The 22,841-nt window shown below is 41.8% G+C and overlaps 1 protein-coding gene across 2 annotated transcripts in view; it reads right to left on the bottom strand.

Annotated features, from left to right (window-relative positions):
• Positions 1-22,841, bottom strand: part of RBM6 (RNA binding motif protein 6) — a 104,807-nt gene that overhangs the window by 47,745 nt on the left and 34,221 nt on the right. For both annotated transcript variants that reach the window (XM_059716152.1, XM_006265535.4), the window contains exon 6: positions 5,840-5,913. In XM_059716152.1, the coding sequence (XP_059572135.1) occupies positions 5,840-5,913 (74 nt within the window). The remainder of the gene's footprint in view (positions 1-5,839; positions 5,914-22,841) is intronic.

The raw sequence follows: 22,841 nt of genomic DNA, 5'->3' as shown, positions 1-22,841 counted from the left end.
AAAAGTCAAACAACTTTGAATCAAAACAAAAGAGAGATCAGCCTTGCTACTGTTCTACCTGAAAATCCACTTTTCCAGTTAATATGTATCCTAACAAAGGCATCTCACGCATCCCCTTTGGACCACAAAAAACATATCATGCTTGTGTCCTGCATGTCTCATAAATATGTTGACCAGCTTTATTGGAGAAAGGACATAGGGACAAGCCTCCATCATCTCACAGCCCTCAAGAGAGAGCAATCTGCATCGGGAAACTCGAATGGACACTGCTAGAACTGTTTTATGAATTAAACCAGGACATGTTACTGGACAAAACTATCCCTTATAATATACCTATAAAAACCCAGGTGTTTAATATACTTCATAAGAAAAATAGAATAAAATAAATAAAAAAAACCACACAGCAATTCTTTAACCCACAAGGCAAGTGCCAAAAGCAACATCCGAGTAGGACCTTCTCCTGCTCTCAATCTAAGATATGAATTGGAGTCTAAATAGCATACATGGGACCATGTTTATGATCATCATCCCTACCACACCCAATAGAAGGTTGCTCAGTAAATTGGGAAGGGGTTGATTTGCTGGACAAATTGAGAGCAAAGTGATGGGAGCCTGAATGCCAAGCAAAACATTAATTTTAGAGACATTACATCAACAATGTTGTTTCCTATTACATATGGGACATCTCTGCAGGTTTCCTGGACAAATGACAGGCCTCCACAAATCAATACTTTGTGCCAATACTGGATAATGAAATCCACATTCAATGCTGAGTTGTACACCGAGTATGAAAATCCCTCACATGGACCCCAATACTGTACAACAGATATACTCACAAACAAATATTAAAAATGCAGTTTAATTTTAGGACAGTTATGTCTTTTCCAGACACAATGTTTTTGGTGCTGAGTCAGGATTTGTTATTGCAATTTATTCTCAGGTTGGTAACTCATAAGCCCTGCCCAAAGAAGGTGATGACAGACAGCAGTATAGCACTCTTGCTTGTCCCAGAGTGTCATGGATTTTAACAGGAGCAGCTGTGGGTCAGTTCCTGCTGTACCATTAGGATTTCTACCTCCCAATGCCCAAAACAGCACTGCAGTACTATCAGTTTAAAGAGAAGATAAGAGAAAGAAGACACACAACAGCAAAAATGGTAGATCAATTCTTCATTCTGATATCACATATCATGTAAAACTAAGGCTCCAAAACAAAATTTAAATTTCCCTTTACTGGATAGCAAGCAAAGGAAAGGAACATCGTTGTGTTAATCATGCAAAAGTATTTCCAGGCGGTGCTGCAGCATACAGCAGTAGCTCTTTGGTATACACCTCTTGCATTCACAGTTGGAGCTCTGTGCAAAGCACTGAACAACCACTCTAGCATGAATCTAGCAGAACATAGGGAGTGCCATTGCTCAGCTCCTCATCTACAAATTTACACTCTCGGTAAGAGATCAGCAGGAAGAGGTCAGTCATTGGCAACAGGATACAGGAAATAACTATGTTGCCAATATTTTTGGGAGAAACAGGCTTTATAGATTCTCGTGGTCCTCCAGCTTAAACGTTTGACAGGCGCATGCATTGTTTTATACCTGTCACCTCAAGAGCTCAATACCAGAGTGAAGAAAGCAATACAGGTACAATCTCTCTCTCCCTCTGTTTCTACCCTTCTAACCATTTTTATAGAGGAAGAGAATGCATAAGGCTATATTTTCTGTCTTACAACATGTATCAGCTCATGATTTAACTATTTACTGGATTCTTTAATTCCACCATAGCTCAGATCTCAATCCATTTCCCCCAGAAAAGGATTAATTCTGGGTGCACCAAAAACAAGTCCCAACGTTTTTTAAAATGGAGCTGATCTTTCTCTTAAAAATGAATACATCACCATACGGAGAGGGGTGACAGGCACTCAAAATTGATCTAATGACAATGAAGAGAATAACTGCCATAACAGTTACTTCTTTCATAAGGTTTTTCTTACATTAGCCAGTATTATAATGGCATCAGGAGGGGCATACAACTGTACTCTGCAGGTACCACAGAACTGTATGCATGAAGGAAATGGAAGAAGGCAGCTTTATATACTATCCTCTTTCTCCAGGATTATAACGAATTAAAACATTATGTGGGAGAAACCACATCATTCCACAAACATAAACCAGCAAGGATTGGTGGTTTTGAAATTCTCTGCATCTCGCAGAGTCCAATATCAGCACATGAACAAGAAAAAGCCTCCACCCTCAAAATCCAACATTTGAGGCAACCAACAGCACCAATAATCAACAGCGTTAAAACGGAGACGGCCAAGTGCCACCTGCTGGGTTCTGCAAAGCAGACTGCAGCCACCCTTCATTAACGTAGGAGTGCCAGCCCATGGAGGTTACAGATCACAGTATACCAGTCTCCATTCTGACCTGAGCAAGCAAGCTGTTCTGCATGCTATCATTTGCAGTATCAGCCCATTGAAACCTTTCATATAACATATACTTATCAGATGTAAACCTTGAGCTACCAACAAGTTGCACATATAGCAAACAACTAGGTAGTGTCTGGCTGCCCCTGCATCAAAATGACCTCTCCATGTAAATTAAACACCTAAAATGCCACAGTGCAAATTTAAAATGAGGTTATTTCAACTACTTGAAGTACTGCTGTGAGTACCAGTTGGTGAGTGACCATGTGAGAAAGGCATCCTTCTCATAAAATGAGGACAGCTCAAGACAAGATGGAGGTTTCCTTAACATCATGCATTCATTAGAAAGTCTCCTCAAATCTTATACTACATATACACACGTTGTATTTATTAAATTGAGAAACAGATGGACATGGTGAATCTGTGGTTGAAGAATCTGGAAATGACATCACAATACACTGAACAGTAGTTTGTGTAAGCAGAGTGCCATACAGGAAAGAGTAGCCAATTATGGCCAGGCAGTGTCACTGCAAATTTCCAGCCTTTATAGAGGTCTTGATTCTTAGCCTGTAATGTATTTAGTGTAAGACAGGGTTAGGCAGAAGTATGGAAATATCAGTTCCTCAGATACCTATGCTTCCAGAGGGTTACCTGGTTTAACTGAGAGTTACTGATGGGATTAGTTAATGATATATTTGCAAAAGATTCTCAATTACATTTAAACCACTGGATTTTTATTTATTTTTTTTACAGCTTGTAAAAATTCAAACTACTCCAAATTATTTGAAGACACAATTTTCCCCTCAACAGTTCAGCCCTGGATTTGTCTCAGGAAGTGACTAAAATGATATGACTGCTGTCTACTGGGGACTGACTTATGACATTCTTCTTCCATTCATTTTGCTATTGATCTAAATTTGGACTTGCCCCAGAACTGAAAGGTTTGTTACTTTTCAGCATCTCAGGCACACTGTTAAGTGTGTAACCTAAGCTTTTTTAGGCCATTTTCTCTGTGTCCATCAAATAATAGAAGTTTACCAGGTTGGAGTGAGGGTTGGTGCTGATCTAAAGTCAATAGGAATTTTTCCATTGACATCAATTGGTTTTGTTACAGTGCTGAGGAATGTGCATTATTCTTCTTATATTAATCACAAATTATTGAAGCAATTGGTGGGACACTCAACCTTGGTATGTAATGTCAAAAACTAAACTAAACAGACCAGCATTGCCAAATGCCCATAAATTTACAGACACTCCGTAAAAAAAAACCCTAACACACCTGTCCATACAAAAATGTAAAAAAAAATGCCTTCCATAAAAGCACAAAGCCACTGGAGCTTGAAGCTCCATTACAGGAAAGGTAGCACTGGAAGACAGATGAAGCACAGCAACACCCTTTGGTGTCCGTGTGGAAACACAGCACTCTACAAATAACTCCTGTCAGGTCTTTATGGCTCTCAGGAACCTGTGTAGACCCTTCCCCAGTCATGTACTCCTGCTGCATTCCTTTGGCCATCCCCTGCCTCTAACAGCTGTTTGCCTTGAAGGTACAGGGAAGGGGACAGTATGGCCAAGATGGAGTTTCAGGCTGGGATGGGGAGAGCCAGTAAGTGGGGGACTATGTGAGGATGGGAGGAAGCAGGGCCACTATGGGTAAGGTTGGATGGTGGGTCCAAGGGGAACAGCACTACATGGGGTGCAGTAAGGGATGTCAGTCAAGGTTACCACCCCCACCCCCCTTTTCTCTCTTTCCTTTTTTTTTTTTTATACTTACAATCTGTAAACATTTTACTGACAACCATTTTTTTTAAACTATGGTTGGTGTTAAATCCCTAATTCTGAACCCCACCCTTGTTCCTGCCACCCAGACCCTGGCAGAAGGGTTCCATTTATATTATGTAAAACTTGTGTCAGTAAAAACATGGAAGTAAAAAGTTCTGGGAATGTCTCAACAGGGCAATGAAAAGGCAGCATAACAGGAGAGAGATTTACTCTCCCAGGTCCCGTGGCTGTCCTTTGGGGTTACTGTCACACATGAGCAGAACTGGAGACAACAGTGCACATGTACAAGGGTTTGGTTACCATGAAGTTTACTTCAAATTATCTAGAGTTTTTCCAGGTATGTTTTAAATAGGATGAACTTTAGTGAAAATACGTGGGTACTACTGAAGGGATGCTGCATTTCAGCTAAAGCAAACATGACTGCCCTTTTAACTGAATGTGAGTAAGGTCCTACTTTGAACTCCTACTGTAATTGCACATGTAGGAAAATGTAAGGGAGCAGTGAAAAATTTAACAGTGGGATTGCATGTACATTTGTAACCACACATTTCTGTATGCACAATTCTAAAATTAGTGACTTGTGGCTCTTCCTCAGCTAAAGCAAGGTAGTCATTGGTATTGCTAAGGCATGGATAGATTTAGATGATTATGGTGATTATTATTCATATAAAACAAAGGAGGAAGTGGGATTACATTCTTCCCCAAACAGGAGAACACCAACAAGGAAGGGCATAAAGGAATAACTGTTCTGTGCAACTCTGAACTGCTATCAAGTATTAGGCAGACTACCAGGGCCCATCCAGAAGTGTCTGTCTTCCAGGTGAGCAATCTCTTGGGAGGACAGGTGTCACTGGGGGTTGTTCTCTTCTTCCCTGTCATTAATTTACAGACTTTAGGCACATCATATTGGTACAGGGACCAATAGCTACAGATCTCAAATCAGACCAGAGTTACAGCTACAGTTGGAAATATGAAATGCTCTAAACAATCATTTTAAATTAAAATAACTGGAAACCTTTAGATTCACCAAGTGCAACTGTGCATAGGCCAGCCCTCATATATGCAACTCCAATTTGCCAAAGGACAATGGAAATACAAGGGGAGACGCACATAATAAATTCTCCACCCAGATGAGGCACATGGAAAAGTGGTGCATGCAAGTAACATCTAAACTCAGAGCTGCAGAGCAGAGGCCTTGCCTACAACTACATGTGTATGTGTATTTAAACTTGAAATCTTTGTATACAGTGAAGGGTATTTACAATTACTGTACACTGTTAAGAAGTGAAATGTTTCACACTAGCAGAGCTCTTTCCAACTGGATTTTGCTTCAAGTATAAATGCAACAACCTGGACCTGGAATCTTTCAGCTACCAGCTTCAAATCTAGCCAACCTGCTAAAAACACAAAATAGGGCAGAACATTGATGGTCGTCTATAAGGTCTTTCATCAATGGTCTATAAGGGCATGTCTAAGCCTTTTCCAAGTTTCTGGAAACAGTGGAATTTTAAATGAAGAGCTGGATATGACACAAGAGTAGATCTTCCTTTGAATCACTCTAAGAGATTATTGGCTTTCCACCCGCCCCCAGCAAAATAATTTTTTTCTAGCAGCATTGACCGAAGTGTAAAGCAACCTGGTTGGCTTCCATGCATCCGATGGCCTCTTCCAAGAGTGAAAACTCCACGCAGACATAGCCATAGTGGGAACCTGGGGACAGCATTTAAATACAGACGGGAGTCATGTTAGTGCCTTGTAATAAAGAAAGCCACAATTAAACACCCCATTTCTCTTTTCCCTCAACCTCAAACCCTCCTACCACCTCCCCAAAATATGTGCAAGATAAAAAGCAGAGGATCAGTGGCTGATGTCAGATGCTGTTCAACTTCATGAAGCTAAGCCGATGTTTTGGTTCAACACAAAGATGGTATTTCCATTTCCCCCTCTGAAACCAGATGACCCGTCCTTAAAACAAGTAATAATGAATCACATGTTTAAAAAAAAAAAGAAAGAAAGGCACAGTGATACTGTGTGACAGGTACAGGTTCATAGTAATTACGAAACACAGCTTGCTCCGAAACAAATATTGATTAATTCAGAACAATTACTGTAGTGCAAACCTAGATAGTATTGATTCCATGCAGCCACCAGCAACTAGTAATTTAATTCAGGTAGTGCCTCAAAGAGAGAACAAAAGTGCTTATTTGGCTTCTTAACTCTGCTCCTGTAATAACTGCTTGATTTGGAAGTCCTTTGAATTGTGAGTAACACACACAGAACAGGACGGGAAATTCCAGCCTTTTCTCATTCTGGCTTCTAAGATAAACACAATGTCTTTCCTATAAATATTTTGGTACACTAACAAAGAAAGGAAGGAGGAAATTGCAAGTGAAGCTGTTTTCAAATCACAAGAGAAAAGCCATGCTCTTAACCTTTTCTGAACGAGCCTTTGCCTCAATCAGAGCAAGAGGGACCCACCTGCCTGTGCTGAAGTATGTCCCATAGGAAAAGTGTAGTATTAATGTTACTGGAATTATGATTGTCCTAAGAGTCATCCCTGATGCTGAAAGTGACTCCAAGAACAGAAGCTCTGAGGAAAAAATCTAGTAGTAGATGAGGAATTTTTATACCATTCTGATTATTTGCATCTCCTCCCCCCTCATCCCCCCAGCAGCTTCTTCCAAATTAGCTTGGATGGACACCTTCAAGCTGAGACAAGTATTATACATACACTTTGATACCCTTTTCCTCTCACTCTTTGGGGTCAACCAGTAGATGTATGCACAGAGCCACAGATGGTATTCGGGTGGATCACCTCAGCTGAATACTCCAGTTCCTTCCCTCCCAAGGGTGGCATTTCCTCCAAAAGCAGCCAAGACTTAAATAACACTCTGCAGCATGTCCTAGAGCACCACCATGAAGCACACCCCCACACGCATGAAGTTCATGAAGCATACTCCTTCTCCACACATGCCGAAACCCAGAAACAGTTTAGCTGCTATTCAACATTGCTGAGCATATGCCAACAATAATAACAGTTGGAGAACTTATACTTCCCCATTCTCCAACACAGCAAGGGCAAGTGGGTAGGGAATAGCAGCACTGTCCACTTAGAAGAGACACATCAGTCTCTTATAACAAGCCCACATTATGCTCTCCAAACTATTTTAGAATTTTATCTGCTGCTCTGGTTAATTTTGGTTTCCATATTTCTTACATTTTCATGTTTGTGCTTCTTCCATGCTCCACAAACTCTCTGCATTCTGTACTAGCTATACAATCCTAATTTTGTGCATTAATTGTTCCAACTGGAGAGATGACAACCTGAACCTCCTTTTATAGGATTTTCTCTTTCATATATTAGTTCTGTTTTGTCCATTATTTGTATTTGCAATATAATACCATGCAAATATAATTCAGATAAATTTTTTTTTTTTTTAAGCTTAGCACACAGACAAGCACAGGACCCCTGTTGCATGGAATGAGCAGTATACAATCATACAGAGCAGTCACTTGGAATTGCAGTAATAAAATCAACTAATGGGAGACAGACCGGCCAAAAAGTCAGCAGAGAAAATAGCAAACTAATGCAGCTGTCTTCCAAACATCGATTCTGCCTTAGTGACATCAGTCACCTTTAAGACATATGCAGGTTTTTTGTTTTGTTCTGTTTTGTTTTGTTTTTTACACCTAAGAAGCAATGCTCAAGAAACAAAAGCCACTCTGAAGGAAAGGTGCTGCCATCTGCAAGCATGTTACTCTGCATTTAAAAGAGTCTATCTCGTTCAATAGCACTATGGCTCACATGATGCATCTGAATGTCCCCTAAATCTACAACTCTAAAGCACCCCTCCCTTTTAAGAAAAGGCTTGCAGGAGTGGCATGTACCAGCAGGTAAGAGTCTTGATTTACAATCCCAGCCACTTGGAAAGTTTCAGACACCCCATGTGCTCCCTCTCTCCCTCCCCCCTGTCAAGGAATTAGATTGTAGTGATTTGTATCTTGCTTCCCCTCTCCTCCACCTTGAGAGGCACTTTAAACTCAGCATTTGGTAGAATGGAATGGAAGCTGCAGATGTTCTGCAGTTACAGATACCCCTCAGGATCTGATCCAATACCAGATCGGACTAAGGTAGGGTAAGGAGTAAGATTTGAATGTCATACACACACCTCAAGCCCTGGTAATTAAAATGTAAAGCAACCTAATTTTTTGAAAGAATGCATGCTGCAGAAGTAGAATCATTTTAAAATAGTAACGGGAGACATCTGAGAAATATCATGTTCTAGGAGGGGTTTGGGAGAGAAAGAAGGCGGGAAGTATACAAGTGTTTGAAGAAAAAACTCATGCAGAATTTTTTTTTGACAGAAGTTTAACCCTTCCTCCCCTTCTCCCCATCTTGCCTTGTATGTTCAAGAAAGAAACAAAATAAGAAACTCAAAGAAGCACAGCATATCCCTACAATGCCGTCTTATGCCAAGAGCAGGCTTCAGACCAGAGATTCGATTCTTGTGGCCTATCATACTGAAGTTCTGAACAAAGGGACATTCACAGAGATACTCTATGCAGAATGTACTAAGCAAATTCAAAACCAAGATGAGAACAAAGTTTAGAGTGCACCATTTCAGACTGATACCACAGACTGGCAAACAGAAGGCTGGGACTGAGCTCTCTGTCCTGTTCCCCCCTCAAAAATGATATGCACACTTGTTATTTTCAGATTTGCAGATGAGCATTAACATCTGACCGCAAAGAGACTAACCCTTGTCAAAAACATGATAAAGTCAAATGTAGGATCTTCCTTTCAGACAAAGCCAGGAAAACTGACTGGAACACACTGCATTCTATTTCAATATATAACTGAACTAGAAACCCTGGCTGAAAGAGATGCTATAGGTAAGAACCATGGGGCTCTTACCAAGCCTCTAAAAGCACACAGACTCCATTTGGTTTGATGATAGAGTCTTTATGCATTAAACTACATCACCCCAAAAGCCAGACAATATAACAAAACAGGAATGACCTGGACATCCAGAAGGTAAAAAATGGCATATAAATTTGAGATAAAAGCATAGTCCACTGGAGAACACATGGCCTCTTTCACTTGGAAAACATATGTTCCCAACCAGTATTGTGTTATAAGCAGCATGACAAAATCTGAAGTCTTCTGGTCTTGATCCTTTTTCTGGAGGCTAAGTAATGTGAGGTGGCAGAAGAATTGAGAAGAGCCATCTCATCTGATCAAAAACAGTGAAAGTTTAAGTTAATACCATGGCGGCCCCTGCACAATTAAAAATGGAAAGTTGAAAGTAGCTCTTTGGAAACCTGTCTTTACTCTCCAGCTACAGAATTCTTTCAGAGCATACCCTTGAGTGTACAGAGAAACTAGGATGCTCCTTCTGGAAAACTACCTATCTATACCTCATGACACAAATAATGGGGCAAGGAATTCCGTTTAACTTCCCAAATCTCATATGAAGATTCAGACTGCAAGGCAGAAAGGAACAGAATTGTAGCCTTCATGAAGCTACAGTACTTAAGGCACTCACCTTTGCCACCGATCTGGGATCCTATGGAATGAAAGGACACCAGTGACTGTAAGGATGGTGGAAGCAAGCCAGTGAAGAAGTCCATGTGGCAGGGGTGTGAGGTCAGGAAGCCCCTGTGACTAAGATGCACTGTCTTCCAATTGCAAAAGAAAATTCCAACACTGAACACAATTTTTTGCACTTAATTAATAAAAACTATTTGGGTATGAGGTCAGAGGAAGAGTTTCTTGACAACAATTCCCAAAAGTGACAAAACAGCTCCCTTGAATTTGTAACGGTCATTTAGCTTTCTTAATCTTTGTTTTCTTTAAAGCAGCAAGTTTGATTAAGTATGCAGATATACTCCTAAGAATATTATCAATGTAGCCATTAAAATGAACTATCAACATTGTAAAGATGTTACTTAACTTTTAAACAGACCACTGAATCCATTCCACCTTCCTGACTTACACATTGGAAACACATTCTACTCTCAAACAAGAAGTGAAACAGACAGTTCTTTAACTTCAGAAATATGAGAAGTAAACATGTAAAGTATTGCATAAGACTAAATACTATTTATGCAATGTTCCATCGGGTTACTAGACATCAAGGATGAGTTCCTGGTTGGGCTGTATTTTGTAAAATGAGCATACAAAGAGAATGGTTCACAGAATTCAATAAAGTTTATTAAAAGCTTTATTGAATTCATTCAGCCATTTTTCTAAAGACACACAAAAACATCCCAAGATTACATGGTAAATTATTAACCACAGTGTTAAGGCACATTCCACTAATTTTAGAAAAGGATAGCTAAGCTTTTGACAAAGTTTTACAAAATTTTAGGAATTTAGCGTATACAAAGAATAAATTGGATTTAAAAATAAAATCTTACATTTTAAGCTAAGATATTAAACAGAGGGACGAAAACTTGTCTTAATATATTTTGAGTAGCGTTTAACCAATCCAGAACAAATTCCTTATGCAAGAAATTATTTTCCCCTTGCAAAAGTGATAAATCAAATACTTTATCTGCAATCCATTATCAAGAGTATAGCAGCATGATTTTCCCTTTGTTTTAATAATGAGATCTGCTTGATTCAGAGATGGGAACACTGCCTTCTTTATTTACATAATATTTTTTACACGAAGCCTATAAAACAGATGGCTTCTAAAATTCATGCAAAGTGAAGTTTTGATGACTTCAGACTTTTGACTAACTGCTGCTTCATTTTCAAAACAAAAGAAAGGGTGTCAAAAATAACTATAAAACATGGCGCTTCACCCACATACAGTTTTATTTCTAAAAAGTCACTAGCAGGCCTCCAAAGTGAGCTCCAAATAGCCTAAAGGGCATGTCTAGAGTAGGAGAAATGGCTGGGTTCATGTGCATTAATCAAAACATTTTAACCAGAATTTTACACATAACATGAGCCAAGCAAGCAGCATTTTAAAACATGTTAGTGCTGACCACAACTCTTTCCACTCTAGACACTAAGTTATATTTAGCACCTGGTAAAAAAATCTCAAAAGTTCTGTCCATACTCATCTCAGAGTCTCCAACATATCTAATGGCAGAGAACAGCTACAAACACCAAAGCACATAGACAACCATGTGCTTCTGGAACATAAAGAAAAATGATCAGCTACTGATGGGACTGCAGCAGCTGGCAGAGTCTTACACTCTCCCACCCCCGACCCCCTGTACAGGTAGTATAACTGTTGGCAGAATGGAGGTCTTGCTGGCAAAATTCAGTGTAAATCTGCAAATCAGTGGGTGCATCTACATGAGATGCCTATTACACAGTTGTTATTGCACAGTCATTTAGTACTTGCATAACCAAGTACTGCGCAGTAGTGTCCAGGCATAGTTGCCTAGTGACACTTACTGTGCAGTAGCTTGCTGCTACTGTGCAGTAGCGTCATATCACAGTCCGTGCCCGGAGACACTACTGTGCAATATTAACAAGCTACTGTGCAGTGAGCATCTCATGTAGATGCAGCCAGTGGGATTTAAATCTTGTTTTCAAAAAATAAGAGATTGTAGGTAAACAAGCAACTTAAAGCACAATAGGCTTTTTTTTTTTTTTTTTTTTTTTTAAGAACATGGGTTTCTAAATATCCAAGTGTCTGGCAAGGTACACTAGGGTGTGAACTTGCAGCACAATGGCTACTCTGAAGTAAATGCCAATGGGCATGCAAGGCAGCCCACCTTGCTTACAATGAGGGGTGAAATACTTCACATTTACCATTGGGTAAGAATGTGTACAGATACCTACCAAGTAGTAACTAAAAGGGTGAAGTTCATAGTCTAGCTTACCTTGCAGTAATTTGTTCATGTGTCTGTACCTTTAGATAGTTAGGAACCCATGTGCTTTTAAAAAATTATGACCACCACGCTTTAAAACAGGTGTTTTTATAGTGTAAACATGGCCTAAACATGCTCATTTGAAAGCACAAACCATTCCGAGTAAGCCAAATATCCACCAGTACCAGTCCCACAACTTAAATTTACATTCTGATGCTGCAAGCAAAATAAATCCTTTTTAAGAGACAACGTACCATTGCTCTAGATCAGGGGTTTTCAACCTTTTTTAGTATAAGTACCCCCAGCAGCTGAACGCCGAGTGGGAAAGAAGGGGGTATTGCACTAATGGACATGGAGCAGGGATGTGGGCAGACGGGGACGGAGTGCCACTGCTTCCCAGGAGCAGTGCTGGGGTGCAGTGGCGTGGGAAAGCTCACCGGACTGGTATGTGGCAGCGGCTGCCATGTTTGAGCTTCCCTGCCCCACAGAGGGGTGCTGCTGCCCTCATCCCACCCTAGCCCTGCTCCTGGTAGGCAGCAGCACTCTGTCCCTGCCTGCCCATGCATATACCCTAGGACCAGTCCAAGTACCCCCAGAGGTATGCGTACCCCTGGTTAACAACCCCTGCCCTAGATCAGTGGTATTGTGTCAGTCAACCCACAGGGCTCCCCAACAGGTCCAGAAATTTGGCTGCAGGGGAGCAATGGCAGAATCAACTGCTGCAGCTTCCAGAGCCATGGCAAATAACTGGAAGTTTGACTAGATTAGGGGTGCCAACACAGGGACCATGGTGCTCACAGAGGGACTCAGAACTAGGGAAGGGGCAACCAGGGATAGGGCCCACCACCAACAGCCAGGGTATGGTCGTGCAGTTGGGGGTGAATGTCACAGTGAGCGAAACACAGCTTCAGACCTTTCTTCCCCTACTAGCAGAGGTGGGTTTGTTGGGGACAATGAGCCAGATCCAAATTTGACACCTCTTCTCTGGACAATGCTGGTGAACACCACAATTATATGGTTAATTAGGTTACAACTCTATTAGCTAATAGTCATGAATACCAAAGGAATTAAGAAACAGTTACTGGGCAGCTTGGCCTGCAGGTACTCACGATCAGGGATCCAGGTTTTCCGTTTCCCACGAAAAAAAACCCCAGAGAAAGCCACAGATTTCCCATTTTTATCAGAGAAATCTGTGGATTTCCCCCTTGAGTTCCAGCCTGCAAAAGCTGTTTGCGAAAGAGTGGGAAAGCCTCAACCCTGCCTGAAGGGGAAGGGAGAGGCGGAAGGGCAGGGTCTGACACTTGCATTTACCAGAGGCTGCTTCAGGCTCACTCTTCTTGCTGGAGGTGAGTGGAGCTTGGGGGTTGCGGGGCAGGGCTGGGGTGGGGGGGAGGAACTGGCTAGAGGCTGAGGGAGTGGGGAGGTTTGTAGCCAGCCAGGCACTCTGGCCAGCTGAAAACCCCCATTGCTTCCAGCCAGCTGCAAACCCCCGCTCCCAGCCAGAGTGCCCAGCCAGGGAGTGCTCAAGCTGGCTAGGGGCTGAGGAACCGGAGAGGTTTACAGCCAGCAGGGCACTCTGGCCGGGAGTGGGACGGGACGGGACGGGAGGTTGCAGCCTCCTCTACTCCTTCAGCCCCCAGCCAGCTTGGGCACTCTCTGGCTGGGAGGGGGGGATTTTCAGCTGGCCAGACACTTGGGCCAGGAGCAGGGAGACTGAAAACCCCACCTCTCCTGGCTGAAGTGCCTGGCCAGCTGCAAATCCTGGGTCATAAAGGCTGCACTCCTCACCCTGCTGGCCTCCCCCAGGCCCTCCAGAGCACAGCATGTGTGACTGGCATGGCAGGACACAGTGGGGTCATGCACAGAAGCTGCCTGCTGCTGCAAGCTCCGTGCTGCCCTGGTCATGCTTCCTGTGTGCACAGGGGTAGCACAGAGTTGTGCCCCTTGCTGCTGCCCCTGCCTGCAGAAGAAGCGTGGCCAGGGCAGTGCGGAGCTTGCAAGAGGCAGCTTTCGTGTGCGTCTCCCCTGTGCGCTGCCACACCAGGTTGCACATGCTGCACTCTGGAGTGCCTGGGGGAGGGCTACAGGGTGGGGACCACGAGCCTGCAGTGCACATCCACCCTTCCCCCACCCCCCACACATATCTAGGGGGCGCAGGTCTCCCCTGCCCTCCAGCAGTGCATGCTGCCACTGGGAGCCAGCCCCACCTGAGCCTGCAGGAGGCAGGTGGGGGGGTGGGAAGCTGGCTTGTGTTCCTGCTGTAGCAGTCACTGCCTTCTGTTGGGGTCAGGGGGCTGCAGACCTGGGTCCCTGACCCCATAGCCCTGGCAGCTGGGGGCCCCCTCCAGCCAGGCTGGGGGCAGGAGCAAGGGGCACAAGCAAGGCTGGAGGGCTGTTTGGGGAAGTGAGGGACACCAGCAGGGCTGTGGGGGGAATTTCATTTTAACTATGGATTTGGGGATTTTTACCAGAGAATTTGCAATTTTTTATCAGAGAATTTGTGATTTTTTATCATAGAAAACCAGGATCCCTGCTAATGATCCAGTTCAGTTCTTAACCCTTAATTATTGAAGGCCATGCTATGTACAAAAGGGAGGCATGGAACTCAACACAAATCAACATCCCACACCACCCTTCCCTCATGCAAGGATTCAGGGTCCAAATGAAGGATACCTCATTTTGCACACAACAATGAAACCCACACTTCTGCCCTGCTCACCACAGCAGGCCCCAGCCCTGCGCTCCAGTCGGAGATCCACAAAGGAACCCCCTACTATAATAATAATCCTCTACTGAATGCTTGCCAAAAGTTGTGACAATAGAAAAACAAACAGATGCTATGAACAAGGTAGAATTTACTTTAGCGAGTGATTTTCAAAGTGGAAAATGTATACTACAAGGGATGGTCAACTAGGACCAAAGCATACCAGAAGACTCAATGTACAGTTGCCCTAAAGAACTACCAAGAAATAATGACAATTGAGAGCAGTTTTGCTCTGCAAAAGCCAGTCATGATCCTAAAGGCATCCTCTGATGGGCCAAATAGAACAGGCATCAGCAGAATTGTTGAAAGCAAACAGATATGTGCAATGTATGGTCAGAAGACATCATTGTATTACCATTGCATACCATACTCCATTATATTTTACTCAGCTGTCCCCGTTGTGAACCCCAACAACTTGTTTGGCTAAAGCCTATCTTCAGAAAGTGATCCAGTTTTTGATAAAAAGGCATACAGAATGAGCAAGAACCCGCTGCTTCACTTGGTAGTCAGTTTCAGTGATTAACCACCCTCTTTTTGACATGTTTGTAATTTTAATTTGTCTCTCTTTCTTGTTTTGGCTTCTAGGAACTGATTCACATTATGCCCTTCTCTATTACACGGAAGAGCATTTTAGCACCCAGTTTTATAGTGCAGAAATCCAGTATGTCAAAAACAAATCACCCTCACCCCATCTTCTTTTTGACTAACTAACCAAAAAACTAAGTTTCACATTACAAGGCACTGTCTTCAGCCCCCATAGCACTTCTGAGTACTTTTTCTGCATCCTCTCCCATTTTACAACACCCTTTCCAAAACACGGACACAGTACTTGGATGCAACATGCCAGTATCAGTCTAATCAATTTTAGACATAACAATCACATCCCTATTTCTACTCACTACTTTTGCATACTCAAAGTTTGCAAAGATAGTATTAGCTGTTTTGGCCACAGTACTGTATTGTGAGCTTGTATTCAGACAGACTACTCTGACCTCTAGATCCTTTGCCAGAGCCTGATGAAGGGACTTTGATCCCAAAAGCTTGCAGAAAAGGACTATTTTCTTGCGATTTCCCAGTTGGTCTAATAAAAGGTATCATTTTGGAATCAAGAGTTCTAGTTCTTTATATGTCTTCTTGCCTCAGACCATCACGGCTACCAAGTACACCTCTGCCCCTTTAAGGACACTTGCACATTATTCAGGAGCTGTCACCCCATGGTGATTCTGACCCAACCCAGAGGTCCCATGCATAACACCTAAGATATCACTGGAAGAGGAAGGGAAGTCTGCTTTTTAAAGGACACCCTTCCACACTACTGGGAGAGTAGCAGCTGTAAAACTATCAGACTTGACACTTGGTACATAATTGGAGGTTAGTCCAATTTAAGGACAACATTACTTCACTGCCAATCTGTGTACAAAGTCCACCCATAAGGGAATATCATCATTATGAAATTAAATAGTTAAAGGTTCCAGTGTGATTACCATGCAAAGGCACACCCTGATAAATTCAAAAATCCAAATTCTGTCAAATCCATTTCATACACCACAGCTATCCCTGAGGAATGTAGATTTTCCTCGAAAAATTACACACCAGACCACAAAGGTTAAAGAAATTCCTCATATCTGCATACTACAAATATTTTTCTTTGTAAAGGATTTTCTTCTACTTCAAATTTTAAAGGCAAGATATCAAAAGGAACCTAAGTTGAGTACCTTACTAACCATACTACTTTCAGGACTTCTGAAAGTTCCAGTTGAAATATATTCTTTTAAATGGTAAAACAAACTAGCAGCACCACTTCCACCATATGTGAGCAGGTTAGGAAATGTGAGAATGATGTTGCATCTGTGACAGTCCAGAAATTGTGAGGCAAGATTTTTTTGGGGTGATTATCTTTTATTGGACCAGCTATTTAGTTGGGATAAAGTTAGATAAGCTTTCAAATGAAGACATTCTTCGTCAGGTGAGACCCACCAAAGAATGTTTTCATTTGAAAGCTTGTCTAACTTTATACCATAGTTGGTCCAATAAAAGATATCTCCTTAAGAAATTCTTGCCTCTCACAGACTAGGGAAGACATTTTCACAAGGTAACTCACAAGATCTTTTGCAATTCATATTTGATGTTTAGTCTATACATTAAGTCTAAACTGGTATAAATTCAAGACTTGGTCCCAAACCAATTTAAATGGATATAAATTGGATGCGGATTCTTATATTGCACTTGTAATTTGAAGATGTAAGCTAGTCAATAAAATGTGCATTTAAACCTAAAATGGAAGTGCCCCCGTAGTAAAAACAGTGCACTTTAGGATTTTTAGACAAGCCCTTAAATTTAGGTATTCCGCCCTCCCCCCAAGTAAAAGGTCTGGTTAGAAATGGCACCATTCTGCCATGAACTTGAAACCTATCAAGTAGAACTCAAATGAACTGGAACACAAATATGTTCGGCTGTTTGCTTTTAGTGAATACAAGTTATATATGTAGTTGAACTTAAGATGCGTTATACTTTACAAGAACCTACATTTTCAGGTATCTCATAATTAACTCACTCTTACTTAACTTACAATTTTAAATACTTTTTAAAACTTTGTAGTGAACTAAAAAGTTACAAAAAAAAAAATTCCTCATTCCACTGTCATCTAAGCCAGCAGTCAAACTTTTCTGCTGTGGAGGGCCAGAATGACCCCACTGGGGTTTGAGGAAGGCCACTGCCACCACCACTGCTTCTCCCAGCTGCCCCACTGCAGTATGGACTAAGTTCTCCACTGCTCAGTGCCAGAAAGCTGCTGAAGCCCCCTAGATCCACAGGCTGGAACCAGTGGCTCCATGGACTAGATCCTGCCTATGGGCCATAGTTTACCAAACCCTGTTCTCAGCCATGATAGGGAAAGATGAGATTCCAATGTTTTTACATTAATATTTACAAATAAACACATTTGGCTAAAGGAAAATAGAACTTGGGATCAGAGTCACCCATGTAAATATAGTTAACTAATTTGAAACATCTGGCAGTGCAAAGAACTTGGAATGGACAAATTAAAACTAGCAGCACTAATACAGTCTGATTGGAAGTAAAGGGGCTGAGGGGTTAGATATTAAACCAGAACAAAGGACACTTAAAAAAAAATCTTGATTTTATTATATCTTTGATATAGCAATATTTCAGATGTTTGTACTGATGCACAGTAAGCTCTCCAGGCCAATAAGCCACAAAGCAAATGGTTTTTGTAAACTTAAAACAAAAACCTTCCCCACTTGTGCTAGTGACCAGTTTAGTTTGATAAGAAGTTTAGGTAGGTATGACACTTACTGCAAATTAAGCCTGCAAGAAAATATATGAATACAAAAAAACTTATCCAAGATTACTCAAAACACAGTTATTGTAAGGTATTCACAAGAGTATACAACTGAGATCATAAATGATAGCAGTTTATGAAACCAATAGATTCACTGTCTACCTAATTCAGGAAATCAATTCCCTGCTCCTAATTATTGCAAAAACAGGGCTACTTGGAAACAGCATTTCACACAGCTTATTTTAACAAAGATTGAAAAAAAATATTTACCCCTCCCACTAGTCCAGATGATGAAATGGAAAGCAATTTGAAAACTAAACCAAAAATAAAACTTCCGATACATTTGGTATCTATTCCTTACTTATGCATTTAAGAGCTACTTTACCCACTGCCCTTGAAGATCTTGAAATCCAGTCCCACTGCAGATAACACCCCCTTCCTCCATTCTCTCTCTCTTCTAGACTCCACAGGAACATGAAGCTTACTTATGGAATACATGGGTCATGCTCTTAGGAACATAATATTGCAAAAGTTAATTTTTAAGATGTAAGCTAGATTTAAAGTCAAAGAATATTATGAAAAAATATCAGGTAATTCTGTGGCCAAGCCAGGCCAATTCCAACATTGATATTTTAGTATGCTAGCGATGTTACAGTGAATAGCAACCAACAAAACTGCTGGCAATGGAATTCAGAACCTAAAAATAAGAATAAATGTTCTTATTTTCATTTTATTAGCAGTTGATGCATTTTGGGTTGGTAGGAATTTTTCTTCCAAACCTGGATTCTACATAATTTATACATAAATAAAAGTCTTTAAGGTCATGAAGAATGGGATGGGCAGGGAGTTGGATGAGCTGTTTTGTTTTTTTTTTTTTGGGGGGGGGGGGGAGGGGGGTTCACTTGAAATTCAATAGCACAGATTATAGGAAAACTTATGCAATTTCTCTTCACTCTAGATTGAACACACAGAAAATATACACTCTTATTGGCAAGGCAGAAGTCTGTAACTTTATTAATGATAAAGTAATTTATTGTTCCCTCTGTACTAAGAGGGTAGCACCACAAACTCAAAACGCAACAAAACTGCATCAGTCGAGAAGAGGCAGTGAAGCCAAAAATATATGTATCCACTTTTAAAATAATGGAAACGTCATCAACCATGACTATTAATATATTTTTTTTTGTTATATGGCAGCTACTCCTTTTTCCCCCCCCCCTCTTTTTTGGGGGGGGGGGGGGAGGAGGGAGGGAAATGTGCAGAAATGGCCTGCCCAAGACACACACACAAGGGGCTGAGCCCTTCATTGAATACACCCTTTCTCCATTTTCCCTTCACTTAAAGCAACGAAACTGAAAATAACAGTTTCAGCATCATAGCCTCCAGATTTGATCAGAACAGAGATAAAAAAGAAACCCACAATACTGCTAGATTGTACACACTGCACCTTTATTAAGGATAAAGTATTACAACACTGTATATACAGAAGATCCCAAAATCTGGTAGTGGGAGCCATCAAAATATCCCATAAGAGGACTGGAAGCTGCACATGATGGAAGGCATAACTAAATACAGGAGTCTTGTTGTATTACAATGTTTCTAAACACACAACCCCAAGCAGTTAGTGACATGAAGGGGAATTGTATCAAATCACAAAATAAATCAAGTAACTCAGTAAAAATGCAGGTAGAGAGTCAACTTGCAGAGGGGGTTAGGAGCTGTCAGAGTCTGTGGAAGGAAGTGAAAAGGGCCAGCATAGTTCACATGAACAAATATAGAAAGAGGACTGTGCATCTCAAAAGGGCTGTGAACACTTTTTTAATCAATGGCCTTGCCTGCTGTTGCATTTCAGGGTTATTGCATTAGCCCCATAACTCTATAGTGGGGTTGACAAGGCAATTAGCACTTTTCTCGCTTCCTTTTTACTGGTAAGAGGCAGCTTATTGTAGCCCTAGAACTGTGAAACTTGTCAAGAAGTAACCGTCTGTTCTGTTGAACAGACTTAACAGGGACCAAGTGACCTGCCCAGATACAAGAACCAACTGAAATTAAGTGGGATTTTTGGTCCAGGCCACTTCCGTTGGCTACGAACAGGATTCAATTGTTTCTCGCAGGCTGGCATTATAGACACTTTCCCCCATTTCTGAAAGTTGAGACCCATCAAGATTAAATAGCTTTGGGGAACAGCGTATCTGGTCATGCCTTAAAACTGAGATTCCAAACATGCTGCAGAATCTGGAGAGTTCCTTAATAATCATCTTCCTAGACTTCTCTATAAGTGCTGGTGGGTTGCACATCACCAGCCATGCCCTAGGCAGGAGAGTGGACCACATAACTTTTGCCTTGGGAAACACTGAACACAATGTTATAAGGTCATTCTTCATGTTCGTTAATCCCAGTCTTGGTTGGTGAGCCAAGTCATTTTCCCCTAAATGTATAATTACTACACTGGGCAAAATGCCCCTCTGTGCCACAGATTTTTATTAGAAACAGTAACTCATTCCACAGCATGTCCCTTGCACCAAACTATGACACAAGCCCTTGTGGGATCTATCTCTAGTTGTGCTCCATATGGTTGGCACCAAGACCTCTTCTGCAGTGAGGCTTCCAATGGAGGCCACAAATCCATACTTCAGAAGGATTAACCTGAGTCACTTCTGAAAGGAAACAAAAAAAAGGTTCAGTTTAGTCAGGCACTTGTCCACCCTTCACAAAACAATCCCCACTGACCAGAACAGCAGCTTGGCTTTGTACTGCTATGTAGGATATGGGATGCAAACATAGGTATTATTGGCACTGGCAGTGTCAGAATAGTGGCACTAAGCCTTCAGGAGACAGTAGGGCAGGAAGGTGCAGCAATGCTTTGTGCAATTACACAAACACCAGCAGGTTGTGAAGGTGCAAGACTTCAGTCTTAAAGCATGCTGTCAGTCCTCTCCTTCCCACCTGCCCCAGCTACACTCATGGATAGGAGGAGGGAGCTGGAATTAGGTTATATGGAAAAAAAAAACACCCCAGAGTAAAAGGACAATGAATGCTTGAGAACATAAGAGCTCTGCTTTAACAAGAGGATCCCATCTACCTTGGCATGCACACTAAAAGGTGAAGAGTATATGCCCCAGTATGTGGGAATGCTTCATTCTGATGAGAAAAACATACAAAAATCCCAAAGGAAGTGTTGACTATCAGCCTTCAAACTACAAGCTCTTACCAAGTTAATAAGCCTTATGAGGGAATTCTATTTTAAATTTCAAAATCTTAATGGATACTCACTTCACTGCTCCGATATACAGGATAGACTGCACCAGAAAGAATCCCTTTCATGAGTTTACCTATAGAGCTTATTAATCAAGATCTGAAAGGGCACCAATATGGTAGCAGCTAAGCAGAATGACCATGAAGTTCAACTCTCTTGGTCAAGTCCTAGAAAGAACTGCCTTAAGCTGCATGGGAAGGGAAGTGCATGCACTGCCCACCTTCCAGGACACATCCAGGGCCATAGAGAATGAACATGAAGTCAATGTGCTTGGTGCCAGAGAAGGCAGACAGCTATGTAAAGCTTGTACCTTCCATCCCACCCTTTAGCTGAGTAAGTAGAGCAGCGCTCAGCAGAGCCAACAGGCAAAGAGAGCTGGCAGGGTCACTAAAGAGAGGTATAATGGGATCAAAGGAAAAAGTAGTGGTGTCTAGAACACCCACCAAGAACAAATAAAGCAAAACAGCTGATATTAAAAGCAGCTTCTAAGAAATTCATGCAAATTAATAGGTAATACTATTAATTTCCTATAGACCAAAAGCAAATCGGCAATTACAAATATCCCTCCTTCCATTATCAGACACTTGCTCCCAACTGAACTATCCTCCTTCAATGAGCAGGGATGATTACTGCTCTACATATTCCTCCTGCTCTGAAGACGAACTCTGTAACTCTGACACTGTGGTTGAAGTGCCTTTCAGAGCTCAAATACCCAATTGTTCCATAACACTTTATCTAGCATATGCATCATTGGGCTACTTGGCATCTCTGGTCTGTCATAGCAGTGTCGTACCCAGATATTTTTTTCTGGGATGCTTCCTACTCTAATAGCTATCCAGTCAAACTTTGCAGTTTCCCCTCCCTGCACCCAAGTCACCCATATATTTCTACTAACAGGAGAAGCAGGGAAGGGGAAGGGGGGGGGGGGGAGGAAGATATTCCCATTTCTCAATGTATAGTGTTCTTGGGCTCTTCCTTTCGTTACCCAACGCAGGCTTTCAAACAAAATATTCAGAAATCAGCTCCCCGTTTAAAAACAGGATTCAAAACCCCATAACCTCCTCACTCTAAATTTTTCTACTCCCAAGCCACTTAAGGTATATTTAAATAGGCTGCTATAGGTCTTATCATTCCCTCAACCAACACTATCTCCTCCCCAGCTCACCTGATCCCTCCAGCTCCGCTTCATGGGACTCCTCTCTGGGCGCTCCGCTCTCCACCTCGGCCAATGTGTCCATCCTCCGCAAGGGTCTCCCAGTTCTGGAAGAACTCCTCTTGGCTCCCCAGATGCACTTGTAGAGCAAGCCAGAACAACCTCAGGGGTCTACCAGCAACCTCTGCTTATGGCTCATCACCCTTATACAGCTTCCCCAACTGCTGGTACCAACCCTAATACAAATTTTGGTTGAAGAAAGCACCCCTTCCATGCTCTTTCCATTGCAGAGATTTTCCAAAGCAGCAACAATTCATTTGAACAGAAAGCT

Source organism: Alligator mississippiensis, chromosome 12 (genome assembly GCF_030867095.1).
Source record: "Alligator mississippiensis isolate rAllMis1 chromosome 12, rAllMis1, whole genome shotgun sequence".
Lineage (NCBI taxonomy): Eukaryota > Metazoa > Chordata > Crocodylia > Alligatoridae > Alligator > Alligator mississippiensis.
Note: the sequence above shows the minus strand (reverse complement) of the source record. Positions and strands in the feature narration are given on the sequence as shown.